The sequence below is a fragment of the Xiphophorus maculatus genome, chromosome 21, assembly GCF_002775205.1.
Source record: "Xiphophorus maculatus strain JP 163 A chromosome 21, X_maculatus-5.0-male, whole genome shotgun sequence".
In the NCBI taxonomy this organism is placed as follows: Eukaryota; Metazoa; Chordata; class Actinopteri; order Cyprinodontiformes; family Poeciliidae; genus Xiphophorus; species Xiphophorus maculatus.
This window is the reverse complement of record NC_036463.1, coordinates 15,248,427-15,276,256: the sequence shown is the minus strand read 5'-3', so window position 1 is coordinate 15,276,256 and position 27,830 is coordinate 15,248,427. Positions and strand designations below refer to the sequence as shown.

The following is a 27,830-nucleotide window of genomic DNA, read 5'->3' as shown; positions in this document are numbered from 1 at the left end:
AACTGGAGACAGGAACACTGCTCATTAAATCAAATTGAGAGAAAAAGCTGAGTCGTGTAGTCCAACAGAAGAGTCTCTGATGTGGATGCTACAGTGACAAATACCTAAGCATTGTGCTGACCACATAACATCCTGATTGACAAAGTAATATTTGGTGATGGCATTGCTTTCCCGTACTACGATGATGCACTTATTGCATGTGCATTGTCCAATACATATTGATTAAAAAGCATGCTGTATTTTTTTTATGTTTTGGAATCGAATATCTATAAAATCTGGTCACTTAATCAGAAAAAGGTGTGCTCCACATTTGCTGAAGAACATCAGAAGGTTTTCTCCCCTTCTTTATTCTTTTTCTTTTATTAAGATTATTTAAGAGCTCTATTACTGCACCAAGTAAAGCCTTTTGAGTTTTTCTAAAGGTTTTGCACAGTCTTGCATCATATCATAAATTGCCTGAGGAGAGCTCCAGTAAAACTAATTTAGCTAGTGCTGTTGGGCTCTCAAATCTATCGGTTTTCTGGATGTTTTCATTTATTCTGATTGTAGGTCCTCCTTTACGTCTGGAACAAGGTCTTGCAATGTAACCTTGTATATGACAAAGTTTTGTTTTCATATTTGGCCTTAATTTAATACTGAGATACAATAATTAGCTTCCTAGTCAGATTGATGGTATTTTTCTGTTTGAAAATGTCAGGTAATTTTTCCAAAGATAGCTATTCAGACAGGCATGCTTTGCATTCTTCATCTTATATTTTGTGTTCACGTTTTTTTAATGTTTTTATAGTTAACTTTTTTGTGTTTTGGTATTAAGTACCAGTAGAAAGCCATTGAATATGCCCATGTATAAAATGAAAAATAAGTAATAAAGGCAGAATTGGATAGAATGTTTTTTCTTTTTCTTTTTTGTGTGTGGTTGTATTCTGGAAGTCTTACACAAATGTTGAATTGAAATATGAATTTGCATTCTCACAATTTCTAATTTCATAGTTGTGTTTTTTGTAGTCAATATTATGTTGGAGGTTATTATTATTGTTAGTACTGTATATAACCAGTAGTTGCTTTCTTAAACAATGTCATTGGTTTCACACTTTATGAAGGGTATGTTTTGAGAAAACAAAATATGATTTGGTAAGGTTTTTTTTTTTTTTTTTTTTTTTTTTTTTTAGGAAGCAACTTGTAGCCTAGATCAAATTATACAATATGAGGTGGTTGCTTTTGAATTATTATTTTTTTACTTGTGAAGTTAATTTAGAAAAAAACAAACACTTGTTCTTCATGTTATTATTGATTTTCAAATTGGACTTTATAAAATGTAAGTATTCATATGCTTGAGTTTTCAAGGCCTGCAGATGGAAGCAATTAGTGTGCTTGAAAGAAGCAGCGTTTTCTCAGAGCTGAGTGATAATGTTTTCTGCCCTTTAGAATGCTGTTTATTATCTAAAGTGCACCCCACTGGATGTCACAGTGTTGGTAAAAACTTAAAAATTGCCCTCACAGAACTTGAATACTACTGATGCTGATTATTAAATGTGCCAAATAACAACATGTTAACTCTTTTTCAAGACATTGTTTTGAAAGGAATGTTATGAAATGGCACAAGTTCATAACTTAAACAGTCTCTCTCTGATAAAAAATGATTTTGTATTTCAGTAAAACAACCTATATAAATAAAGGTTAAATAAAAAAAGTAATTGCTTTCTCTAAAATTAATTAACATTTCTTTGACATTACTGTGTTTTAACACACATGCTAAATGTCTTTGGTGTTATAAATGATCTGTTTTAAGGTCATATTGAAAGAAGAAAAATGACTCCAACTAAAGAATATGTTCAAAACATGAATATTTGTTGAATTATTGAAGTAGCTTCAACAATAGAAAGTGTAGGCTTGTCACAGCAATAGCATGTAAAGCTTGCATTTCGCTTGCTAAATCATATTTTTTGTTCTCTTTGAACTCCCAGCTTATGATTTTAGTTTGAAACTATGTTTACTCCTTTGATAATGTTTTGTCCTTTGTGTCCTACAGTATTTATCAAGCTAACATTGCAAGTGTGGGAGTGAACCATTTTAGCTGGTGGGCAGATGTGCAGTTTCTGTATATATGAGACTGATTGATTGCACAAGTTCAGTATGTGTGCAGTATATGCTCATGTGTGCTTTCAGTATAACTATGTATGCCCTTGTGTTTGCTTGGTTTGCTCTGAATGGATGAGTAAAATGATCTAAATTATGTGGATAAACTTGGCTAAAAACTAAAGGAAGTGTTGATTGTTTGCTACACAGGAAATCGGTTCAGTTCTAAAAGAAAATAGATTCAGCAGGAACATAGGAAAACACAAACCTTTTTTTTTTTTTTCAGAGGAAAAAAGTTATAATACCTAAATCTAAACCGATGTCAGATGTCCAGTTTTTCAGCAGTTGCCTAGTCAGTTAAATGTTCATTGCAAAACAAGATTGTGTGTGATATACAGTTTTTCAGTCTGTGCTGGTAGTCTTTAATGATTCACTCAAATGCCAGGTGCGATTTTAACATTTGAGACACATCCTTGATGGTGACTTATGGCTTTTAGATGATGCTAAAAGCTTCCAAGGTGATTTCTAATGATTTTGTGCAGGTTTGAGTAGGAGGTATGTCACAGTACCAGGATTGCCTTATTCATTGAAAAAGCATTTGTGGGAAACCGGGGCACAAAAAGGATGGTGTTAAGTTGCTTTCATTGTGGCTGTGAAGTAATATGGCTGGGGAAAAATTATTCACCCAAAGGCTGTTTTGCTCTTTGGCACAGTTATTGCATGAGTTGGTGTGTGTGTCTCCCAGATGTTCTGCACTTTCTCATTTAGTCAACCTCACACAGCCGGCAACCTGACTTTACTGTCACGATCGTCATAGCTACCAGCTTGTAGGCGGTATCCTTTGCGACTTTTTGTCTTGTAAAGAGATAACAAGACTTATTCTAGACTTGTTAAAACAAATAAATAGCTCTGAGAAAAAAAAAAAAAACATGGATGGGAGCAAGTCACAAAGAGAAAAGATGTTTTTGTAGAAATGCCCAGAGGAGTATAATTAAAAAAAGAGGTTTTACAGTAAAGATAGGACATTGGAAACAGTCGTTGAGTTGAACTTGTAACAAGGCACAAGAAACTCCTGGTAGACTAGAAAGCCAGTTTAATTTATTAACATGAGAGAAACCTTATTAATTTACCAATACTATGGTATTTTGGTTTCTTCGTTCATAAAGATACATATTTATGACATATTGTTTATTAGCTCAATATGTTTGTTGTCGGGTAGAAATCTTTAACCTTGTCATTTACATGTTTTCTTAACCCCAAATTAAATGTCTTTGTAAATAAAACTTAAACTGCTGGGCAGTTGTTTGTTTTTTGTGATGTCGCTTTCCTACCTAAGATTATCTTTACTTTTAAGTGCTGCTTGTTGCACACACGTTTTCGGAACAAATTTTTGTTTCTTTTTAAAATAGCCATGTCAAGAAAGAAATAAGGAAATAAATATTCTAACTTTAGTAATATAAATTTTCTGACATTCTGTGAAGCTGAAAGTGTTTACTTAAGTATACATAGTACTGTTTGACTCGTAGATTCAGAAAAAAATAATGAATGGTTCTAGTCTCATATTGCAACTAATGTATGTTAATATGGCTCAAAATAAAAGCCTAATTGAAAACAAGAATAATTCTGTATTCAGTCAAATTCGGTTAAAATTTACAAAATGTGCTTTAAAAGTTAATCTCATGTCGTCAGCCTTTATTTATTACATTTGTTTTGTGCTTCTTGCACAAACATTTTGAACATACATGAGGGAGATTATAGGATATCTGGAATATTTCTTTCCCACAATTTTAGATTTTTATCACTTGCATTAGATGCAAGGTGTACCATGATATCATATTTGACATAAACATGATTTTCATCATTTATGTCCCTTGCACTGTTTATAATAGCTTTTTATAAAGACTTATTGTGCTGACATTCTTGACATGTAGAATAGCTGTTTTTCCTAGACAAATGATATATGGCTTTGCACATACTTTATGCAACATTAGATCTCCATATGCTGTTCTTGGAATTTCTGTTGAGTTACCTCCACAGTCACACTGAGTATAATATGTCACCACACAACATTGCACAACCCAGCAGGATAGCTCAGCTAATAGCCTTGCAGGCACTCTAGCCTTTTCCCTTCCACATTCTAAATAGATAAATTATGATCACACTCCTCTGCAGTTCTCTGGCTGCTAGGGCTGACATATACACTGTTAAGACACTGGCTAATGAGGAATTGCCACTGAATTCAACTTGAAAATAAGGCAAGTCACTCAGTCTCTTTCTCTGTCCCATTCTTTTAGTCCTTCTTTTTATCCTCTGGTCCTGTACTGTTGAACTTATCATCCATCCATTTTATTGCTTCTCTCATTGCATTGTGTGTGTGAAGAATAAATTAGTTTTTGGACTTGTAAATTATTCAAACACTGACACACACACACTTGGCAGCCATCTGAAATATTCACAGTATATTTTGTGTGTGTGTGTGTTGCTGTTATTTAAAACAAAGTAGCATGTTTTGTTTCTCCAGATTATTTTAGACAATGTTTGGTATTGGGCGTGGCAGTTGGTTCGAATCCCAGACGTTGACCTTTGCCACATGTCTTCTCCCCTCTCTCCTAACACACCGTCCCGTCATTCTACTGTGAAATGAAGGCCACTAGTTCCAAAAAATCCTTTAAAAAATATAATGTTTTATTACTTTGTACTTGAAGTAGAATCATTGCCCATGTATTAAAGGCAGGATAATACATTTGAATGGTAATATTTTATACATCTTTGTAAAATAACGATGAAGCTTTCCCTAACCAGAATTACTCTAAGAATGGATGTATCAACTTGAATGCCCAGACGACCACCATCATTGTATTTTCCATACATCTATGCTATATGAGCACTTATTAGTTTTCTGGTCTCTGCTGTTATATTAAAATAAGTAGTGAGATTTATGTAAAGTGATGGAACAAAGAAAAACATTCCTTTGACCAAGTCTGACAACCATAGTGAATCAAGCAATATAAGGAGCACATGGGAGGTGTAGACCTTTGTGATCGAAAGGCTTCAAGAGGATCAAGTGTCCTGCAACTTTCAGATGTGTCCCTAGTCCAGCACACCTGAGTCAGATGGCTGAAATGCCTCCCCAGTATGTAGTCAAGTTCTCCAGAGTCCTGTGAATGACCTCCTTATTTTATTCAGGCTTGTTGAAGCAGAGACACATCTAGAAGTTGCAGGACACTGGCCCCTGAGGCCTGGGGTCGAAGACAGGTCAACCGAAAACTAGTCAGAACCCATGGCAACTCTTGCTCATCACCGTAAAGAAAATAATAAAACATTTCTCCGAGTGCAGCTATTCACCAGGACTGCTGCTGAATAGATTTGAATGTACCAGATGCTTGTATGCACTGCCTACAATAACGTATTTATCTAAATAAAGCTTACACACTTCACAAATTAACACTTGCAAGTGTATCTTGTCTGGTGCAGTAGCTGTTGCTCTTGTGGGGAGCAACTGTATGTGAAATGGATTAGTTACTCCTCTTACCCAGTCTTCTGTACCTACCTATATTTCTGAATATGAGTCACTTACTAAATATTTCCAGAATAGTGCATGCCATTCAGGGGTTTATACATCCATGATTGGTGCTATTTTCCCTTTTCATATTGAGTTCTTGTTGCATGAGACAGTACTTAGCAATACATGTTTATACTTGTCCTTTCATAAACTTCATTGATAGCAAGAAGAGGGAGATGTGCAGGGAGATGAATGTTATGAAAGGTAGCCTTTAAGTTCCCTCCGTCTTTTCTGTGAACGATCAGCTTTTCTTTACAAGTCGTGTCATCATCCAGGAATTCTCTTAACCAAGGACTTGAATAATTTAGAGACAGAAGAGGATGAAACGTCATTTTCTGTATTTTTTTTTCTTTTCTTTCCTACCAATTTGGAGTCGAAATGTCATATTGTCAGTGGGATATGCCCATGGTAGCAGCTCTACCCAGTCTGGCCTAAATATAACTGTCACAAGAGATGTTCTAAAAATGTACTTTTCTGTCTGTCTCTCTGCACTCTCTCCTTTATTTTTATCAGTCCTCTGATTATTTTACTTTTTTATTTTCATATTTTATTGCTTTTCTGCTTTCCTTTTTGGATTAATTTTCTTTGCCAATTTCTTTGTATCTTTCCTCCCGTCAATGTCCTTTCTTATTATCTTGTTTTCCATCTCTTATTCACTCCCCGGCCTCTAACCATAATTATTTGTATTCTCGTCCTACCAGTGTCTTCTTTAACCTCTGTACCTTGTCAGTCTCTCATTTCTACCTCCCACTCAGATGTTCTTCCCATTGCTGTTCTCCATCTGTATTATGTCTCTGTGGTACCACTGCTTCGGGGGCAGACAAAAACTTGCCTGTCATCTGTCACTTTTGTTGAGTTTTTTATTTAACTTCTCTTCATCACTTTTTCTTCTGTCTGACTTAGCCCTGTGGTTTGGATTAAAACTGGTATGCCTTTTGTTTACTGACATTAACACATCTTGTATTCCTAATGATTCCCAATGGCTTTCAATTATTATTGTTTTTGTGTTTTTTTTTCCCCATATATATCATCTCCCTTCTCCTTTCATCCCTCTCTGTTATAATTTTGTGGCTTTCCTTGTTGCCATTCTCAGTTGTCTATTCTCTTTTTTCCCCTTTCTGTGCTCTGTCTGCCTACCGCAATGCTTTTCTGTCATTTTACCCCCTCTGTACCTTTGCAGTTTTGCCTTTAGGTGCCATGACTTTTTCCAACTTTGCCCCTTCGCCTCTGCTGCAGTATGGGGTGTAAAGGCTAAAACAACCTTCCTGTCAAGTCAGATTTATACCCTCACCTTTTGCAGCCCTCAGTCATTGTCTCTGTGCATCTGTAATCTGCCCCTGAAAGGTGAAGCATTTACCCCACACTAGTCTGCTCTGGCTCTTCTGGAGCTCTAGATTCTCTCTGGGTCTGTCAACCTGGCATTAAATATTTAGAACGCAGCCTGTAGATTACTCCAGGCATAGCGATAGATGTAAGATAGATAGACTGAGCAGATTTAAATAGCATAGAATTATTATCCTTTAACACATTCACTGCTTTCATGTATGTGCTTCCGTTCTCATGCAAGCAGCAGTGTTTAAATGTCACTGGAGGGACCAAATTGATAGATATATTCATGATCCTAAAATAAACTGAGAGCTGTTTTTTTTTTTTTTTTTTTTTTTTTTTCCTGTGGGTCTGTTGGGCTGCCCTGTAACACCGGAGGTCAATGTCAACACAATTTTTCATTTCCTCACATGTGGTCAGATCTCAGCTCATTACTTTCCGTAACTTTTCCTGCCACAACACTACTTCTGGTTCTGTATTTTTCTTCCTCGTTGTCACCCTCTTCTTCCTCTGACTATGTTTGCTCATACCTTTGGCCTTGTCATTCTCTTAACAAGCACACCAGACTGTTTCAATGTCTAGTTCCAGTCTCAAGCATTGTATAAGGGTTCTGGTTAACACATGGTATGACTGACAGTCATCCGACTCCAGAGAGAGGCCCTTAACTGTGAGAACTCAGTAGTCTCAATTTTAGATCTAAGTCAAGTGATTGACTAGGCAATTCATGCAGTTTTGCATCTCTCTCTCAAACCATGTAAGAATGTTCTTGGTTCTCTGTTTGGACTAATGATTTGCTCTGAAATCTTTGCTTATTTCATTTAGTGGGTTTTTATAAAAACAAATTTGAAGTACATCTTTTCATTCTTACTTTTTATGATGTATAAAGGAACCATATTTCTTCCAAATATGGTGTGTGCATTGACATCCAGAAGTTGAGCTTTCATCTCATCTGAAAAGAATGGAGGGACATCATTGAATAGAGTTAACTTTAATGTTGCCTTACCTTTTTCTCTAAGATGATCTGTCATTTTATGGCTCGAGTCATTATACATTTTGTGAAAATCTACCATTATCCAGGTCTTGACATTTACACAAAAATGATATAATTTGGGTTTAGATTCCATAAAGCTGAATAATCATATATTCTTCTTCAGGCTAAAATGTGCACAACCCACAGTGACATTTCAATAAACCTTTCAAAGACCTCAGTTTAGCTTTCTTAACCTGGTCCATATATCATCTCCCTGGGTTTTCAAAGCAATAACCCAGTGAACCGTTGCAGTCAACCCTCAACCTGAAGGAAAGCATATTCTATTTGGTTTTGTTTATTTAGGGGGGGGCTTCAATGTGTGTGAAGGAAAAATTTTATTGATTCATAAATGTTAGACTGCGTTTATTGTTTCTTAAGAATTGGCTTTTTTCAAATAACACTGTGACAAAGGGGCCATCCCAAGCTTGAACATAGTCTAAACACTGAAATTTACACTGACATGGAAGCGCATACACACACACACACAAAACAAAACTTAACTTTCAGTTCTAGCATAAATGGTCACAGTTCATCGTGGGCGCACACACGTTATTCCTGCTTCAGTTGTCATATCCGCCTTGCAGTAAATATATTGCACAGCTTCTCCATTTTTCTTTCATCTGAAGATGAATATAAAGAAACACCCCTTGAAGTTGAACTATACCATTGGCACTGCATTTTAGCCGAGTCATAATGGAGCCCCATCACGCACACTTTATAAAGGAAACGATTGACAAAAATACAACAGAAAGCCCTACACTAAATTTGGGCACTTCAGCTTATATAGATTGTGTTTTCAGTAACATTTTACCTGTTGTAGTGAATGGGTGTATTATCAAGTTTTTATTTTACTCTTGTTTGGGTTGTTCTAGCACAGTGATATGTATAGTAATGAAATATTATATTTGCTTTTGAACTGTATGTGGTGTGTTACAGACATTAGCAGAAAAAAGAAAGTAAATAATCCAAAGGTTGTTGGATCATGGAGTGCACTTACCGATTGCATTTTTAGCTTTGCTTTTGTTTCATAACTACATTATACTCTTTGAAAGAAAAGTCATTTCTTTTTAACATGACTGTACATACATGTATTTTCCTTATCTGGAGAAATATACAGTACTTTTTGTGCTCATACTGGCCTGTCTCAATTCTGAGGTGTTATTCCTCTGCCAACATCAAGTAGGATTACTTCTATTTTGTCCCTCCCTTCCACATTTTAATTTAGAGAGGATTCATGAGCTACATCCCCTTTCCTCTTAAGTGGAATAGTTTTCAAAAACTAAAGTACACAAAGACTGCTAAAAAATCCAAACATACAGTGGTTTGGTTTTACCATCCCAGTAAAAGTTTTGAGTTGATTGATTGTTCAAGTAGCATATTTTCTTCCTTCTTTTGACAACTCTGATTCATAAATTTATGACTACTAACATTCAGTTCACATGTCCATTGTAACGGAACAAATTTACGAGCTCAGCTGTTACACATTTGCTTGATCTTCTTTGCAAAATTGATGTAAAACTAGGTCTGGTATGGATAATTATTGTTTTGGTAGTTTTTCTATGTAATTTTTTTTGTATGTGCAATCAGTACCAGAAATCAATATTTGGTGGAATAACTGAGGTTTTCAATAGGGTTTAGTGCAATGGTCTTTTAATTTTTTCCAGAGCTGTATCTTTCCAACTGTTTATTTTTTTGTGTGTGTGTGGCTTTCTTTTAAGCGTTAAAATAAATTCCAGAAATCAGCTTGCAAATCTAAAGAAGAGAATATTTGTCTGTTGGTGCACGATGGTAGTTTAGTTAGCAAAGAAAAATGATTCATGATCTCTTCTTGTACTCCTTTGACCAGGGCTCATAAAGACAACATTCTGTTCCTGGTGCTTTTATTTAATACAGTACAGGTTCAAACAAAAAATCATTTCAAATTTTGTATCCTTTTAAATAGCTAAATATTACATTTCTTTTAGTATTTTCTGTGTTAGTGCATTTGTTATGGATGTGTTCTGCCCACTATGCAAGGATGGAAGTACTCAGCAGTCTATCTCTGCAAAAAGTGCTGACTAGGAAGGGTGTCAGATAACAAATCTTTGGGACAAACTGCATCTCAAGCTGATTTCTTACTAGTTTATCCTTCATCCCTAAGCTGTTTTAAAAACTGTCTTAATCTGTCCATTTTCTCCCTTCTCTGTCAAATATGTTTTACAATGAATGTTGCATATATGGATATGGACAGAATTATTATTCTACTGTCCTGTTATTTGCTCCTCTGCCTTGGTTCATTTATCAAATTGATTATCTATCCTTTGCATGACACAAAGACAGAAGTAATGCCATGTTGTGCATCAAAGAAATCACAGTGACCCATCAGCCCGCCCCCAATAATTACTGACAGAACATTGCACATCTTTTTCAGTGGTTGACAGGCTTACAAAGCCATTCTTTTCCCACATGTACCCACATGAACATATTCACAATTATGGTAACAAGAAAAAAAAAGGAAGCCTCTTAAATTTTAAGCTTTATGATTAATAGAAAAAAAAAATTCTAAACCATATCAGGAATTTGAAATCCATAGGAGTAGTTGATTGTAAAGAACGTCCGTTAATCTTAGACTACTTTCAAAACAGTTCTGTGTGTTTTTATGGGAAGTATTTTTTCTAATTATTAGAAGTTTATTAGTATAGGCCTTCCACATTGTTTTATGTTATAACAAACAACAGCTTCAGCTATTGCATGAATGACAACTCAGTCATACAGACTTAATATTAGGAGGACTGCTACTAAATTTATGTAAGCGCTACTCAAATGTAGTAGCAACACGTTGCCTAATCTTATTCTGCCCCTGGAGATCTGTTGAAGATCTACTAACCTTGATGTACCTTGGTATGGCAGACTATCTGGCCTTGTATTCTTATTTAATTCTGCTAATAATTATTTCAGTACTATTTGGCACCAGAACTATCTGTCTTTAAAGTTTGTATTGAATTTAATTGACAGTGTGTAGAGTGATGAACGTTCAGATGAAGAGAGTCAGGCAATTATTAGGAGTCAAAAGACAAATACAAGATGGTAACAGCATGGCAAATATTTAAGTTCTCCATCTTTCTGTATTTTACACCCTTGATCACGAGACTAATTTGTATTTGTCATATGGGTGTAAGAAGCAAATGCATGCAGACATGTGGCAGATTTGATGCATAAATAACAAAACTTAATCATGAAACACAAACTTAAAAAAAAACTGAATCCAGTAGAAGTGAGATGGGGGGGAATCTAGTGAACAGAGCTCACTGAGACTTTAGACTAGATAATATGACTCAGTTCTTTGTGTTTCATGGCCAGGATGAAAATCACAACTCGCTACAGAAGTATTTATTTATTTATTTATTTATTTTTAATCACCTTGGTGACCTCAGTACCAGAGATCAGAGAGCCCCGCCCAAAGTTATCAGCTTAGGCTTCGACAACAGAAGACTTGCTGGTGGGATTCAGGAGGTCTTCGAAGTTCCATGTCCTGGGTGGAGGTCAGCAGCACAACATCTCCACCATAAACGGTATTTCAATCTGGAGAGACTCACACAGAGAAGAAAATAGCAGTTAAAAAGATTTAATGGTACAATTTCTTTGGCGCTCGGACCCGGCAGAAGACCGTGAGCCGAGGATCGCCGTGAGCAGGCGGTCTGCTCGGCGAGCTCGGGATAGTCTTCCCCCCGGGACCGAAACTGGTGGTGGAGCGGAGCTTGGAGAGGAAGAGCACAAGGGATCCTGGAGGACGACCCTCATGGTGAAGGTGGAGAAGGGGAGGAGGTGGGTCGAAGCACGGCTGACGAGCAGGAAGACCCCAGGGTAGCTTGGACTTTTGAAGGTGTCTTTGGACGACGATTGGCTGGAGCGGCGTGAAGCTCCGGTCCGGATTGGCTGCGGTCGGGCGTAGTGATTAGATGATGTGGTGAAGCTGGTCGAGTCTCCCAGTTTGAATTTTCGCCAAGGCTCCATTAGTGGTGCCACGCCCATTTTTACCTCAACTACCATCCAAACCAAGTTAATCTTAGAAGATTAAAACAGCAAGATTTTTTTCCTTTACTTTTCTCAATTTTCTGCATGCAATATGGGCTTTTCTTTTTTAATCAGTCAAACTTTGCAAAGTATGTTTTTTCAACTATATTAGATTGAATTATTAAAATGAATGATGGCTTAGATCAAATCCCATTGAGAAAAAAAAAAAACAAACAAACATTTGTTTTTCTGGAGTTTAAGCAGCTGTTTATGCAGATGCATTTGTTTTTCATTTGTGTTGAATGGTTTCCATCAGAAATTAATACCATGAAAAAGTCATGTTACTTTCAACTTTAGCTGCATCCGCTCAAGGTGTATTTTTGGCTTCTGGTTTCTGCTGGGCTTCTTTCTGTTTTGCTTTCTTGCATCTGTTCTGTATACATAACCCCCCTGCTGTCATCCACTGCAGTTTTTCCTCCCCTCTATTTTCCTCTGTTTTTAATCATTCTGCCTCTGTCATCTTCTATCACTCCTCCCGTCACTTCCCTCTAGCCTCCATTTTTCTCAGAGGGGGGCCGGGAGCCATGTTTCTACCTAATGATGCATTGCCAAAAGGGGAAAGAATTTGACAGTAACAACATCCACACACATTCTGTGTTGGTGCTGGAGTTATTGATAGAAAGGAATATACAATATCTGGATTTCTACAATAATTTGATCTATTACGGCTGAATACAAACAAAACAGAGAAAACCCGATCTTGTATTCATCAACAGTGTAAATGTGTTTCCCTGGACAAGACTTCTGTAGAGCTAACGTTGATGACTTTCTTGTTGTTGCTCATTGGTAAAGCAATACAAGGAAACATCTAGCAATGTTTTATGTGGTTCATTGAACTTGATAAAGATGGAAATACATGAACTGATTTCATAACATTATTACATCTGTGAGTATTTGTTAATGTTTTGGCCGTCAGTCATTTTCTTCTGTACATCTATTGCTGAGTAAATTAATGTGGTCTTAGGAACATCATATTTCTTCCTCCGCCGTCTTTTGCCTCCTTTTCTCAGTTTTTCATCACTTTCTCTCCATCTAATGAGATGATATGGCTACAGTGTTCTTCTTCTGCCCTGTGACAGCTTCTCTGTTGCCAATTAGAGGTGGAGGTCAGCCACTTAGAGATAACATCTCTGTTTATGTGCACAACCCACAAATGAGAATATCTGCTCAAATGCTAAAGATGTGCTGAGTTTTTTTTAATTTTTTTTACTTGAAGCAATTTATGACAGCGTTGGAATGCATGTATATCTACCTAATTGCTAGAAAATAAATTAAAACTTTATTTTAATGCTTAAAAGAAAAGATTTCGACATGCTGAAAATCAATTATAAAGCCTACATAAACGCTCCAGCCATTTTAATTAAATGCATTTCTTTAAAATTTATTTTACAAGTACTTTATTTTTCCAAATGACAAATTGTCGAAGATCTCAATCTAGGATTGCAACAGAAGTCATTATGGATGTTCTGTGTGCACAAAGGATGTCCTGATGCTCTGGTCCCATAAATCCCTCTAACTGAAGTCACATAGTTGCTTTGTCCTAAAAGCCATGCATATGGTTGTCTGATGTGTTTTTAGTTTTACACCCTTTTTATAAGATGTGTAACACAAACATTTCTGTGGTCCACAGAAATTGGCAGTCATGATGCATATTCTTGGGACAGGTTGTCTCTAAACCACATCAGCGGGTTTTTCTCACACACTTGATGTAAACACTGGCCGAGCGGTTCACTGTGTGACACCAATTATTCGTATTCGGCCATAAAACTGACCTTTGCATGGACATGTCCTGCGGATGTCTGCTTTGAGTCCTCCTCGAATCCGTTTCTGGTACACAAGAATCTCCGGGAAGTGAAGTATGCCTGAGTCTGTGGGATGCCGCAAGTGTGTCAGGTAGTCATTAATCTAAGAGAATGTGGAGGCATCCATCTGTTTATTCTGGAAGTTTGTGACATTATAAATGAGTTTGAAGTGCTTTAAATGTCCTGGAGAAATTTAAGAACATGATCCTCTCAAACTGCCTACTTTGCCCAGTGGATGTTAGGTTTAGTGAAGCAGGTAAATGATTGCATCTCCAACTAGAAGCAAACTACAGGGGATCCTGAAGGGTGCTTATTAGCCTTCTCTTATGGGCCAACATGAGTCTTTATATGACTTGTAATGATGTGTAATGTTGGGGCAACAAGGTCAGTTTCTCATTTTGGCAAAAATTGCAAATTAGAAATTGTTCTTTTTGCCTGTTCAAATCAAGGTTTAACTAAAAATTGTGTTTCCACGAGGGAGCAGAGTGGACAGTACTTATTTAGAATGGTTTTGTAACAAACTTGTTTGCAGGTTTGTGATGTGGAATGCTACATGGTTTGCTGTAACCTGTTAGGACAGTGGCATCACAGTTTCTAGTTCAAAGAAGCTCATTAAACTGATTAACACCACACATATTGTAAATAGGATTCACTTGTAAGATATTTTAAGACGATCAAAAACCTTTAACTTTACAACTTGTTCAAAAAAATATGCACACCTGTGCAATTGTGGACAGGCACTAAATAGGGCAATTTATTTAGATTCAAGATTTATGTTCTGTCTAACTCATTATACTATAAAATGTGTACATCAGTCTAGAATCATTTTATCCTATTGTATAAGTTGGAGAATTAGCTTATAAAATACTTGTTAAAAATTTAATACATCAAGGTTTTACTTGGTGTGTTTTCCTTCAATACAGAACACAAATTGGGAAATCAGTTTAATTTGTTTCAATATGATATTTAATGAACAGATTAATAAACATGTACTTGGTCAGGATGAATGATACAAAATCAAATTACTTAGAGAAATAATTCCCAGTCGGCATTTTATGAACTAAAAACTTCGACTATTCTGAACTGTCATTGGAATCAAATTGAACTGTATTTAATTGGAACATAATCTGAAAAAGGTGACTAGACTGCACTAAAATGAATTTTATTGATCTGCACTGAATTTGGATTATATTGAATTCTGTATAACTGCATTTGAACTGGATCTGTTTGTTTTCTAAAGTACCTTAAGATGACATTTGTCGTAATTTGGAGTAACATAAAATCCTCCATTGAACTAATTTTCACCTTGACAAGCACTGCATCTAACATTTAGCACGGACAAAAATGATGTCAGCTTCTCTATATTCTTGAATTCATTGCAGTTGCTGAGGCAGAGATAACCAGTCAAAACAGAGCTTATGGGAGATTAAACCCTGATGCAAATGGCTTGCGTTTACACAATAATGAATGCTTTTCACTGACTTCTACATTTGAATGAAATGATACTATATTCTGAAATAACAATCAGCTTAACCTCAGCGAGGTTAAGCTGTTTTCAAACTTTAGTTAGATTTAGGCGTGGAGTAGTCAAAGCTGTGCTGAAGGTGATACTTTAGTTTGGCAAAGCTATTTGACTTTATGCACCTAAAGAATCTATTATTCTATTTATCTTTATTTAGCTTGATATCTCTTCTTGCATGTACAAATATGTTCTTGTAGACACAATACATGTTCAATTAGTAAGAGGTTAATTTTAATTGTATGAATGGATTTGAGATGAAGAAGCTGACAGACAGATTAAGCATTTTATTAATCTTAGAATTTATCCTGAGGGTTTGTGTGTGATTTTTTTAAAAATATTATTATTAGCTCCATGCTTGTCACTTCAGTTTATGCTTAGTGACTTGCATACTGTATCTGGCATGCACACATCAGTTACGCTTAGATGCACACTAGGTTTTTCCCACACTTGCATACACACCCATAGAAACTCGAGCAATTTAAAATCCAATTTGAAAAATAAATAAATATTTTTACTCTTGAACCCACAGTGACTTGGTTCAATTTGGACATGGTGCTTTTACATTTTTCTTTGTGGACATATCTGAACGAGGCTCAAAAAGGATGGCAGAAGTTTCAATTTACTTGCACCAACTAATCTATCAAAACAAGTGCTTGTGAGTTCTGGAAGAAGAGAGACCTTTGGGGTTGCTCTGGAGTCATCTGCCACGTTATGTTGCGGTGAACACACTCAGAAGAGGTTGACATGGAAGCTACTAACTGGATTTTAAATCCATCTTCCATGGAAGATATTTTTTGCATCCATGCTTGTTCTTTTGTAGAATCAGTTTTTCACATTTGTGCATTAGCCACATTTCATATCAGAGATGATGCACTGGGAAGAAAAACGGAGTGTGTCCTGTTCAGGGGCTTTGCACAAGCAAGTCTTGAAAAAGAGCGTTAACATATTCAGCTTTTTTTTTTTTTTTCTTGGCAAGAATTTTGTGTCTGGTCTGAGGAAGTCAAATTTGTTCTAAAAAAATTCTTAAAAAGCTGCCATCACCTCCCTTAGTTGAAATATTAAATTGTCTCTAAAATATATATTCTTCCTCCCTAAAGCCCCTCATCCCTGTCTGTGATCTTTATTTTGACATACTTGAAGCAGCTAAATTAGACATTTTAATTTAGTCAACTTTTAAGTAATCATAACAGGAATCTGATATCAAAATAACCCAAAAAGATTAACGAGAAATTAGGAGTGCTTTCTGAGTGCATGCTTAAGATGCATGTCAAAATAGGTTGTAGATGATGAGAAACTTTTTAGCCCCTAGTCTGTCAGTCTGATTTATTTATTTTTTTACTGTTATTTCTACAGTATACCCAGTACTAACAGAAAAGGATTTAAACAAACCTTTTCTACTAACTCTTCTCTGCATCCACAGAAAAAGTTATTTTAGCAATTAAGTTACATAAAGTTTACTTTATGTATACTTTATAGATGCACAGTTTTTGTGTTTTGGGGTAAAAGTGAGTGTGCACCAATTGTTGTTCACACACATGCCTGTGCGCGCCCACAAACACAAATCAACACTCTAAGAGGCGCAGGGAGCTGCATTGGCATTTAAGCAGTGACATTTTCGAAATGACATTTTGTCTGTTGCTAAACCCACACTCACTGAGCATGAACCCAATCCTTCTGTCTTATAAATTTATAAAAGCTAGCTTCAACTTTAACATTGCATGTGTGTTGTTGCACATCTATGTGTAAACCCATGTAGCTGAGAACAGAAGGCTGTCCAGTTGGAACATTTAATTTCAAATATTGTAGCAATAATGTGTTTTTGCTTAAAAAGTGCTTAAACATGTTGATGTTTACCTCATGGAAAATCCCACTAAACAGGAGTTGAAAAAATCTGCAGAAAAGAAGCAAAAAAACGAAAAGGCTTGTAGCAACATAGAACAGTTTAATTGTCTGTCTTGATTATTTTTCTGAGCTATAATCCAACCAAGAATGACATTTGCCATTTTCCATGTTTTCTAAGTTGGGATTCATTTTATTTATCTTTTTCCTATTTCCTTATTGTCAGTTCTAATGGATTTCAAACCTGTTTGTTTTTCATTGTTCCTTAGTTGGGGAAGTTCATGGTCTCTCTCAGCTGCAGAACATCAGTGTAATCTCTCACCTGTTTAATCACTGCTCTTCAAGTCTCCAGTTTTCAGTCACTGCTTGCTGTCGTGGTTTTATTGCTCCAGTGGCTCCCTTGCTTCTGTTGTTCACCATAATTCCTGACTCCTCCTGGGCTGCTGTCTGTGATTTCAGTTTGCAATTTGTCCCTTATTTCTTTAATCACCCCAATGTTATTCTTTCTGCATTCTGTCTTAGGTTCCTCTACTAATGACTCTGTTGGCAAAGGTGGTGAGATAAGATTAATGTTGATCCTATATGTGAGCATTTCTGTGTAAAACCACAACCTGAGGCGATACCTATCTTATAGGATAGTACAGTATGTGACGGGCCTAAAAGTGTTGCTACTGAAGCAAATTTCTCAGCTGTATAAACATGTTGCAATATTGTTGCAGGTAAATTGCTCAAGAATCACTTGTTTTAATCTCTAATGACTTAACAACTGTAAAGTGTCAAGTTAGCACAATGACTTCTATCTTTTCATGTCTCTCTTAAATCTGCAGTGGAAATGAAAATCATCATAATAATTTTGTTATGACATTTAAAAACAGAGTTGAACAAAGACAAAGTAACAAAAGTCTGAAGATAATGACTTACAGTTATTATTTGCCAATATGGGAGCAACAGAAAACTCTGCTTACTTTTAGATGTTTTTTTAATGTATTCATTTATTTTTTCTTATCTGAGCTCATTAGAGCTAATAAGTCAGTCCAATGTTTGTGCTAGTCCATTCTCTCTCTCTTATTGTTTTGTATTGGCTCTCTAGCCTAAAAAGACTGAATCATAGTTAATATATATCCATAATTGTTGCATCAACTCTGCAAAATTCAAATAATTAAAATCTGAACTATTTAACTGCCTAAAATTCATGTTGAGTTGTGGAACGATAACAAACCGACATTTTATCTTCATTGCGCGATGTGACCAAAGAGACGTCTGTACTCCCACAAAACAGCTCTACAGTGAGAAAAGAAAAGATTTGCAGACTAAAAGAGAGTTGATTTCATTTTGCCCACAGAACCCTTAAATAATTTAACGTGGGAGAGATCTGTCAGAGTACTGCTGTGTTTGTGTGTTGCATATTTATAATGCATATAAAACTGTTATAGGCCAGCTGTTGCCGATCATATCTCAGGTCTGGATAATGGTGTTTTTTTTATTTTTTTTATTTTATTTTTTTTATATTTTTATGGCGCTCTAGAATTCAAGATGCTTATTCTAGACATTGACTTGTTTACCTATAATAAACCTTAAAAGAGGTAGTGGAAGGTATATGTTTTTTTTTTTTTTTCTTTTTTTAACCATATCCATGCTACATAAGTGTTTATGGGTTTGTTTGAAAGTTTCATTAAAAACAGAAGTCAGATAAACTATGACTTTGAAGCCCTTTTCAAAGATCTAGGCTGTCAAAGCAAAAGGGCAGTACATCACTGCTACAGGTCTGAGTTTTGTCTCTAGTGTGTAGCAGCGTGTTGTGAGAAAGGACAACTGATCGTATGCATAACTGATGCAGAATAAAGCAAGCTAGAGTTGTGCATTGGTATGATCATTATTTTCATAATTTCAGAATTCATGGGCATTAATCCAATATTAATTTTGAGCTTTTAAAAATGTATCTGGGTTTTTTCAGGGAAGAAGATTCTACAACAAAAGACCTTAAGATGAGCAAAAAAATGAGTTGGAAATGTACATGCTCTCTCAAACATTTCCAGAAACTCCATCTTTCCTTTTTTTTTTTAAATGGTACATCAGGAAATGACAAACTGAATCATTTGTGCAGGCATCAACAGGCTTGTTGACAAACTGTCTAGATGACCACTAATGTTTTAAAATGTTATTTTTAAACGATTGGTCAATAAAATATTCTTTTTTTTTCTTTCTTTTTATTGGTTTGAGATTATTGTCCACTTGCTTTATTCATTCCAAAACCAGTTTTATTGAATGTTTGGGATCTTTAACTTGTTGCAACACATTTGTGTCCTACTTTCAACCTTTTAGGTTTTGACTTGAGGACAAGTTGATGTCCTTGGACATAGTCCTTCTTCTTTAATGTCCCACCTACTTTGTGCCATGCATGAAGCTCTAATGTTGACAGGTTGAAATCCTCTCTGATATATCCACATATAACTCTTATCACAGTCAGTGACGCATCATAAAATAATTCTCTTGAAGGTACCATGCTGGAAAAAAGTTCAAACGCATAATTAAAAATGAATAACATTCATTGTCATGATAAGTATATGTGACCTAATCAGTGGTACTATATACAACTTAAATATTTTTATTATTATTCTTTAAGTTGTCGGGGTAAATTAGGAATATAGATTATTGCAAAGGTGAAACCTGTGCTCTCAACCTTGAAAACGGCAGGACTTGTGCTTTATGTAGAAATTCATCACTGAATATAAAATATCTAATGCAGTGATCATGCTATTGCCTTTGATGGCATGCACACTGATATAAATCTGGAGTTTTTATGTTTTCCCCAAGCCCAATCTCTCTTAATGGACTCATTCGATCAAATATGTACTGTTTGCCAGTTTTGTGGCTCACATACTGTAGAGCATGTAAAGCGAGCAGTGGGGGGAATGCTATCACACAAGGAATAGATGAGCAGCATGTCTACATTATTTTGTGTGATAATGCAAGAAATGTAAAAAAAAAAAAAAACGTGATGGATGAGGGCTTTCAGAGCAAGCTGCACGACAAACACTTCAGCTGGTATAGAGTCCTCTGTAAGCAGCGCACTCCCAACATAGCTACTGACTGTATTGATTTTAAAAATGTGAATGTAGTGTTTAGTGTTCAAATAGCTGTTGTATTATTAGCATGGAAAATATGCATTCCCTATAAAACCCCTAGGTAAGAATCATATTGACATGTTACACTGTCTTACAATCGCACCATAATTTCCTCTTAACAACTCTGTATTAGTTTTGTTTCCTTAAACTCTGAAGATTTTCCCCCTATTTTCATAAAGTGGTTGGTTCATCAAAACTCATAAAATTAAATGCTCCTAATTTTAAGAGATGGTGTGGACCAATTTACCTCTCATCACATTTAGATTTAAAGTAGATTTAGATTTAAACACTAGAATTATATTTTAGATGCTTTTTGTGTAGAAGGCAATGATGCACCTTTCTTGGCAGACTTAAGCTACCTTCTCTTTTTTTGCACACACATGCAGAAAGACACATTAAAGTGGATCAGGTTTCCATCCGTTGGGCATCATTTCATGTGGCATTCATCAGCAGTCGTCTTGGTCTCTGTTGGATTCCTTTCTCTTTTCTCATTCTTTGCTGTCCTCCAGTGTTCCTTTTTCAGAGCTCTATTCCTGATGGGGTTTTACATGCTCATTAAAGTGACAGACGGGACAAACATAGGGAGGGTAAGCAGAAATGGTTCTCTGCTAAATCCTAAACTTTCTACATGAGCTTCAGATGTTGTTTTTCAAAGCACTAAAGCTGATTTTAATATCCAAGGTTGTGACAAAGAAGTGGCAAGTAATCCTGGTACTGCTTCCCCTTCATATTTTCCTCTAATTATTGTACTTTGAATTATCTTATTTATGAAGAAAACCTGAAAAAAGACCAAGTACATAAAGGGAAATCATGATTTTTACAAGACAGTTTCTCTGTTCATATCTTCTGTGAGGAAGATCATGTCTAAGATTTTGCATATATTTCCTGTCTATGGGGGATTGTGCAATTCCCTCCACTTTTCACTCTTCTTAGGTTGGATCAAAGAAGGAGTGAAAATGCTTTATTTATTCTGAGAATTGCACCGTGTGATCTCAAGAATAACTCTCTCAGATAATCTACACATGGAAAGAACAGCATTTATATACATCACTGGACTCCAAATTGTTTCAACATGGAGTTATAACCCATTAATAACTGATGGGCAGCAAGAGAAGCTCCTCAAAATTCATTGCTGATGTCTTTCCTTTTGGGATAGTCTTAAGTCATTCATGCACTTTGCATCTTGCATCTTTCAGACCGACCTAGAAGTTCAGAACATTTAGTCTTTTTTTTTTCTTTTCTTTTTTTCATTCCGAAGCCTTATAATTCCCTGCACTGCATTGTATAATTAATACATCAGCAGAAACCCTGTGAGAGTGATCCAGGTTTGTGAATAGGCGAGGGCTGTAGTTTGGACTCATTGTGTAATGTTTGGGTTAGATGGGGGGTCTGCAGTTGCTAGAGAGATCTGTGTGGCTAATTGGGGGCTTTGCTTTCTATGTCTTGTTTGTGCTAGACAGTAAGACCTGTGCAACATTGAAGTATTATATTATTTGCCTTAAGAGAAACATAAATATATATTTATTTAAATACAGGGATTGGAATATGAATCAGTAAAGTCCAAACTCGTCCATTGTGGATCTGCGAAATTGTGATTTATGTAAATATGCAGGTGGTACAACTTTCACACATACAAATAACAATTAATCGTGTTTTAATATGTGGCATTTGAACTAAGATTTAAATTTTTCTAGATTTAGAAAAACTGATGTTTCTAAATTGTCCTTATGTAATAGATAAATGTCCCCACTCTAATCCCTGCCTCACACCCCTGTATAGGAATAACAAATTTAGCCTATCCGTGGATTATTTGTACTGATCACGTATTCTTCACTATTATGTCTTTGAGACTTTGTATTACGTTTCTAGTGTCCCATATAATAATTCTAAAAATTATCAATTTCAGCATAACAACAAAATAGTCAACTTCTCAGACTGTCAGACCGTCTAGGAGGCCTGCTGCTATGTAAAGAAAAATAAAGTAAATAATAATTTTTAGAAATCCTGGTAAATACTTGATACAAATTAAAAGTTGGTGCATTTTGTCTGCTTCAGACTGTACTTATTGAGCATATATTACATATTCCCAGTTTCATACAAGCCCTCATAATTCTAGAAATGATTTTAAAAGGTGTCTTAGTAAAACTGTATATCAGTTTTCAATAACTTGAACACTGACAATTTTTTACTCCCCTTTCTAAGACGAGAGTAATAAAATTCCATTTTGTTTGACTTTCAGTAAATTTAGTTAACATTTTACTCAAATTAAAGGCTTCATTCCTACAACAATCAAAGCTACATTTATCTAAAAGTAACTCTGCACATTTTTACCAGTTTTTCCCCTTTATTGTTGACTATCAAAAGAACATCTCGATCCAGCTCATGAAACTTCACTAATACAGGCAGAGATGAGGGAGTTTAACTGGGGCTTTCTGTCATTGGGACTGACATTTTAGAGGTACCTAAACAAATTCATGACGGCAGTGGCCTGAAATGGATGAGCTCCTCAAAAAACCCAAAAGTTATGTGTTCAATTATGGGGTAATATTCGTTTGCTTCCCTGAAAAAACCTATGTCAAGACACTATAGGCAGAGGAGCCCATTCAGTTCTTGAGCCTTGGATTTAGGAGGGGTAGTGTAGTTTTGGTTGTAGGTCTAAAGCAAAGGATTATTTATTTACTATCCTGAAGGGTGCATCACATTTGCCCAACTTGCTTTTATTTATTGTAAAGACCTAGAAAAGACTTTTCACTGCATCCTTACTGACGAGTGAGCATAAAATACAGCAAATCTAACAATAAAACTGCAATTTTTTCTTGTCTGGTTCATAAATAAGGCATTAGCCTTGTGCGATTTATCAAACTTTTCTTGTTTAAAGTGTTCTAAATTAATAAATGTTTTGAAGAAGGGTTATGTAACATTCAACAGTTCTCTCCCAATGCAAAACCTGTCCACTGTGTCACTCATCTGTTCCAGACATCACCTTGTTGCCTTAGAAGCCAGAAAATAAATTTGGTCATTGAAGCATTATAACTAATCGATTAGCATAATGACACTGTGGGTTTAGGGATTTACATTTTTACACCTTGAGGATTTAAATAATTTGTAACTCCTGCAAACGAGGTGACAACACAGTGAAATGCAGAACCAAGCTTTGAAGTGAGGCAGCTCTTTGTAAAACAAAGCTGTAATTCACAAGTGGAGGTCCTGAGGGTGTAATGGAAACTCCCTGTGTCCCTTACTTTAAAGACAAGCAAGTGTTGATAAAACCTTTTTCTTTGTTCACATATTGGAGATTTATCTTACTGTGGTTTGAAGATATAACATTTATACAATAGTTTCTGACAGGAAGAATACCAATACACAAAGGAAGGCACAAAGAAAGACAGAAGGAATTGTAATAGAATTTGTGTCACTAGTATTCTTGTGGGATGAGACATTGCTTTTAATTAGTTTCTATGTTGCCCTATATCACATGAGCAGTGAACTAATGAGCTTAATGCACCATTGTATATACAAGTAGTGCACACAATATACAATGTCCTTCTGGAGTTTTAATTAAAGCATTAAAAAAAAACCATTTAAAAAACAGGTAACGATTTGAATGGAAAACAGATAAAGGGGGAGCGTGCATATTTGAGTGAGCTGTTGCTGAAAGCACGTGCAAAATAGATGTATGGAAGAGAGGGAGATGAATTGCATTGTGCTGTGTTTTGTTGGAGGGGCGGGATGCGATTGAAGTTGGAAACCCAAGATAGCGACTGGGAATCGGCTCACTCAGAGCTTCAAATGACTTTGAGAAAACCAATCAAACCAGCATTCAGTCTCTCTTCTTCTTGTTCCAACTCTCTTTCTTGTCTCAGGTTTTTCACACATGTGCTCAGATACTATACAGATACCGTTTTTGCATTCTTGATCCACCTCCACACTGTTATTAACTACAACAACACATGCTTGTTCACAAACACACACTTATGAATTTATCTAGGGTTCAGGGTGAAAATGACCATTTTCACAGTTAATTCAATGAATAAATCCCTTGCAAATGCAAATCCATCCGGTGGAAAGTTCCACCCCAGGTTTTATATTAGAATATTAGTTACTTTTTCATAAACTGCTTCTGCATTTTAGCTTTTTTTTTTTTTTTTAGATTAAAAAAATAATGCTTTTCATTTTTTTAGTGAGATACTTACAAATGAGTATAATATATTTTTTATTATACTTTTGAAGACTTCACAAGGACAAGAGGATTCTGTCCTTCTAAAAGTAAGAAACCTTGTAAGTGAAAGTAGGGGAGGACAATAAATTAATAATTGACATTATTATCAATAAAATTATCAATATTGACTGACGTGAAGCACATATCATGTTTAGCCACATTGTCCAGCCCTAAGTGAAAGTTGTTGTTTCTCACTGTGGAGATTAGAGAAATGGATGTATGGATGTCACAATACTGTCTTGTAACATGTATTATTGCTGTTGCTTTTTCTCCCTTTTACACTTGAAATAAAAGTTGAGTATTTCCACCTAAATATGTGAGGTATTTACATAGAAATGCACTCCCTAGCATACCTTGATTGATATTGATTACTGAAACTCAGACTGTGTATCTTTTATCTCGCCAGGAGCTTCAGTTTGAACGTCTGACCAGAGAACTTGAAGCCGAACGTCAGATTGTTGCCACCCAGCTGGAGAGATGCAAGCTGGGATCAGACGCAGGCAGCATGAGCAGCATCAGGTAACATAGAAAGGACTTTTTATATGTGTGTGTGTGTGTGTGTCTGGCAGTGTGATGCTTTGTGATAATTAAGTGAGTAGCAGTTTTTGTGTAGCTTGGAGAAAGATCTGATCAGATGAGGACAGTTTGCTTCTGTTCCCCTCAGGCTGTGGTTAGTTAAAATACAGATGAGGACTTTGATTTATGAGTCAGGTGTTGGTGCTTTCAAAGAGCATCCTTTTCTTTTTCTATTATCATTTAAGCTGTGATGCTGAATCCTCCGATATACTTTTGGAAAATAACTACACATATTTTGTTATATTACTGTTATAAAATTTATTTCTACATTTATACTGCATCTTTTTCAAGATCATTTTTGCATTGCAATAGCCTCTCTCAGTAATAGTTCTCAAAATTCACATCTAGCAGTGTTGGATCACTAACATGCTTACATCACACATATCTCACAGATAGGTAATGCATCATAAACCATTATTTGCTCAAATGCTAACTGAGCTGAAATAATAGTTAAAATGATTTCTGGTATCTTTAAGATTTCTTATGCCACACAAATAATAAATCGTATGAAACACACTGTATGATTGATAGCTCTTTGCCAGTTTTATCTTGTGCATCTTCATAATGTTTGAGAACTAACTATTGGTGAAGTGTCATCAGCAGGGCGTATTTCTAGTCCTGTGGTACTTAAATTTTATGTTGAAATCCAGTACCTTGCACATGCAAATTAGACTTAGCAATAAAACAACTCATTGCTTTATCTAAGACTTTTACCTCAAATAACCTTTTACTGACAGGCTCCTTAAAACTCAGGAAAATATCCTTCTTTGTTCTCTCTGGTTTGTGTCGTCAATCAATAACCCAATGCGTCTATGCATATGAGCTAACAAACCTGGATGTGTTGCTCCTAGCTTCATCAACATAAATATTGCACAGTTTGCACAACATTGTAGATATACGCATTGTGAATACTTGCTCAATGGCAGGATTAAATTATGAACTGACCAAGTTGGAAATAAAGGGTGCCATTTTTGTTACTGCATTCTTCAGAGAGAATAGTACAATGGCATAGGTGATGTGGGGTCCTCTCATTGTGAAGACCATTTACACATGCTAGCTTGAAGGAGGCTCTAAGTAATAGTTTAGAGTTTATTTTGCACAATTAAAATACAGTTCAAAGATATTAAGAAAAATATAATAACAATGTAGGAAGAGGCAAAAGCCCAGTGGGATTATATAAAACCTGCACCCAAATAGTATAAATAATAAAATTATTAAAATCCAACAATATAATGCTTCATCAGTTGATCATACACATATAAAAACATAAATGGAACACATAAAAACACATCTACAAAGAATTAAAGGGAATTTAAATAAAATTTGTAACAATGACAAAAGTGACTATCACAACTTTTTAAATGTGTGCTGTCTTAAATAAGGTGCCAACTCTTTTTTTCTTGTTTGTTTTTTATATCATTGAATTAAATGACTAACTGTGGCCAAGCTCAACCTGTGCTAAACTGGCTGATGCCTGTTCTGACCTGAGATAAGTGAAGTGATTGATTTTGTGAACTGTTTCACCTCTAATTGTGTGTAACTCATTTTGGACCTTTGTTTATCGAAAAATGTGGTTCAGCCATCATCTGTTGTGCGACACAGTTGATTTATGTATTGGATGTAAACAGTTGGTTGCTTAAAATGTCTTTTTATTATTATTCAAAGATCAAAAAGTATTTTTTATGCATTTGAATGCATAAAAGCCACTGGGGCTTTTATTCATTCATCTGCAATAGATGGCCTGGGGCTGCGAATTAAACTTAGGAGAGCTGCGTCTAGAACTGCATCCTCTGTATTGTGCACTTCTACCACAGAGTCACCTGGGGCTCAGTGGTCAAAACATTTTCAAACTATTTAAAAGTTGTGTAGTGTTCATGTCTTTTTTAACAGGATTCTGTATTGCAGTAAATAAATCAAAATTGACTTTTTTTTTTTAAATAATAAAATACAGTACATTCCTCAGCACCATAGGGCATACCCTAACCCTAGGTTTGAACCTTAAAAAATGAATGCAAATGCATCAAAGTAATGTGCAAACTATCTCATTTTATAAGCCATAAAGTTGTCATGACATATGGAGTTATTGTAATGAAGCAATAACAAGAAGGCGATAACCCTGCTATACTTCACGAGGTTCTACATTTTTTTTTTCTAACCTTAAGTGTAGAAAAGCACACACCTTCCACACAAATATTTATTTATTTATTAACAATATTTTAGCACTAGGGGCCTTTGTTCAGCAGTAATCTGACGTTAAAGGAACAGAGGACAGGACTCAAACCCATAATGGCCGCATCGGTCTGTACACTCTGTAAAAGGGGCGGCAGCTCTAGCCACTGTGCCAGATGACGACCCTCCATACATTCATTAAATGAAGAGAAATCCAAATGAAAGCCAATTTAGATCTAGTTTTCTTTACATTTCCACTGTGCTGAGATCCAAAATGTAACTGAAACACACCAACACACTGATTCTTCTATGTTTTAGTAATTTATCGTAGATTCATAGCTCCGCTTAGGACCAATGGTTGAAGTTGTTTGAGCCAACTCCAAATAAGCTGTGTGGGTTGGACACTTTTCCACAAAAATAATACGACCTTGTTTGCTTGAGAATAATTCTCATTGTTGGGTAAAAAAAAAGGACATATTAGTTAGATTTTGCCTTATTTTAAGTGACTTAACGCTTAACAAACTAGCTATA

The 27,830-nt window shown here is 35.7% G+C and overlaps 1 protein-coding gene across 2 annotated transcripts in view; it reads left to right on the top strand.

Annotated features, from left to right (window-relative positions):
* LOC102235908 (catenin delta-2-like) overlaps nucleotides 1–27,830 on the top strand; it is a 220,967-nt gene that overhangs the window by 37,120 nt on the left and 156,017 nt on the right. For both annotated transcript variants that reach the window (XM_023326505.1, XM_023326504.1), the window contains exon 3: nucleotides 24,961–25,073. In XM_023326505.1, the coding sequence (XP_023182273.1) occupies nucleotides 24,961–25,073 (113 nt within the window). The remainder of the gene's footprint in view (nucleotides 1–24,960; nucleotides 25,074–27,830) is intronic.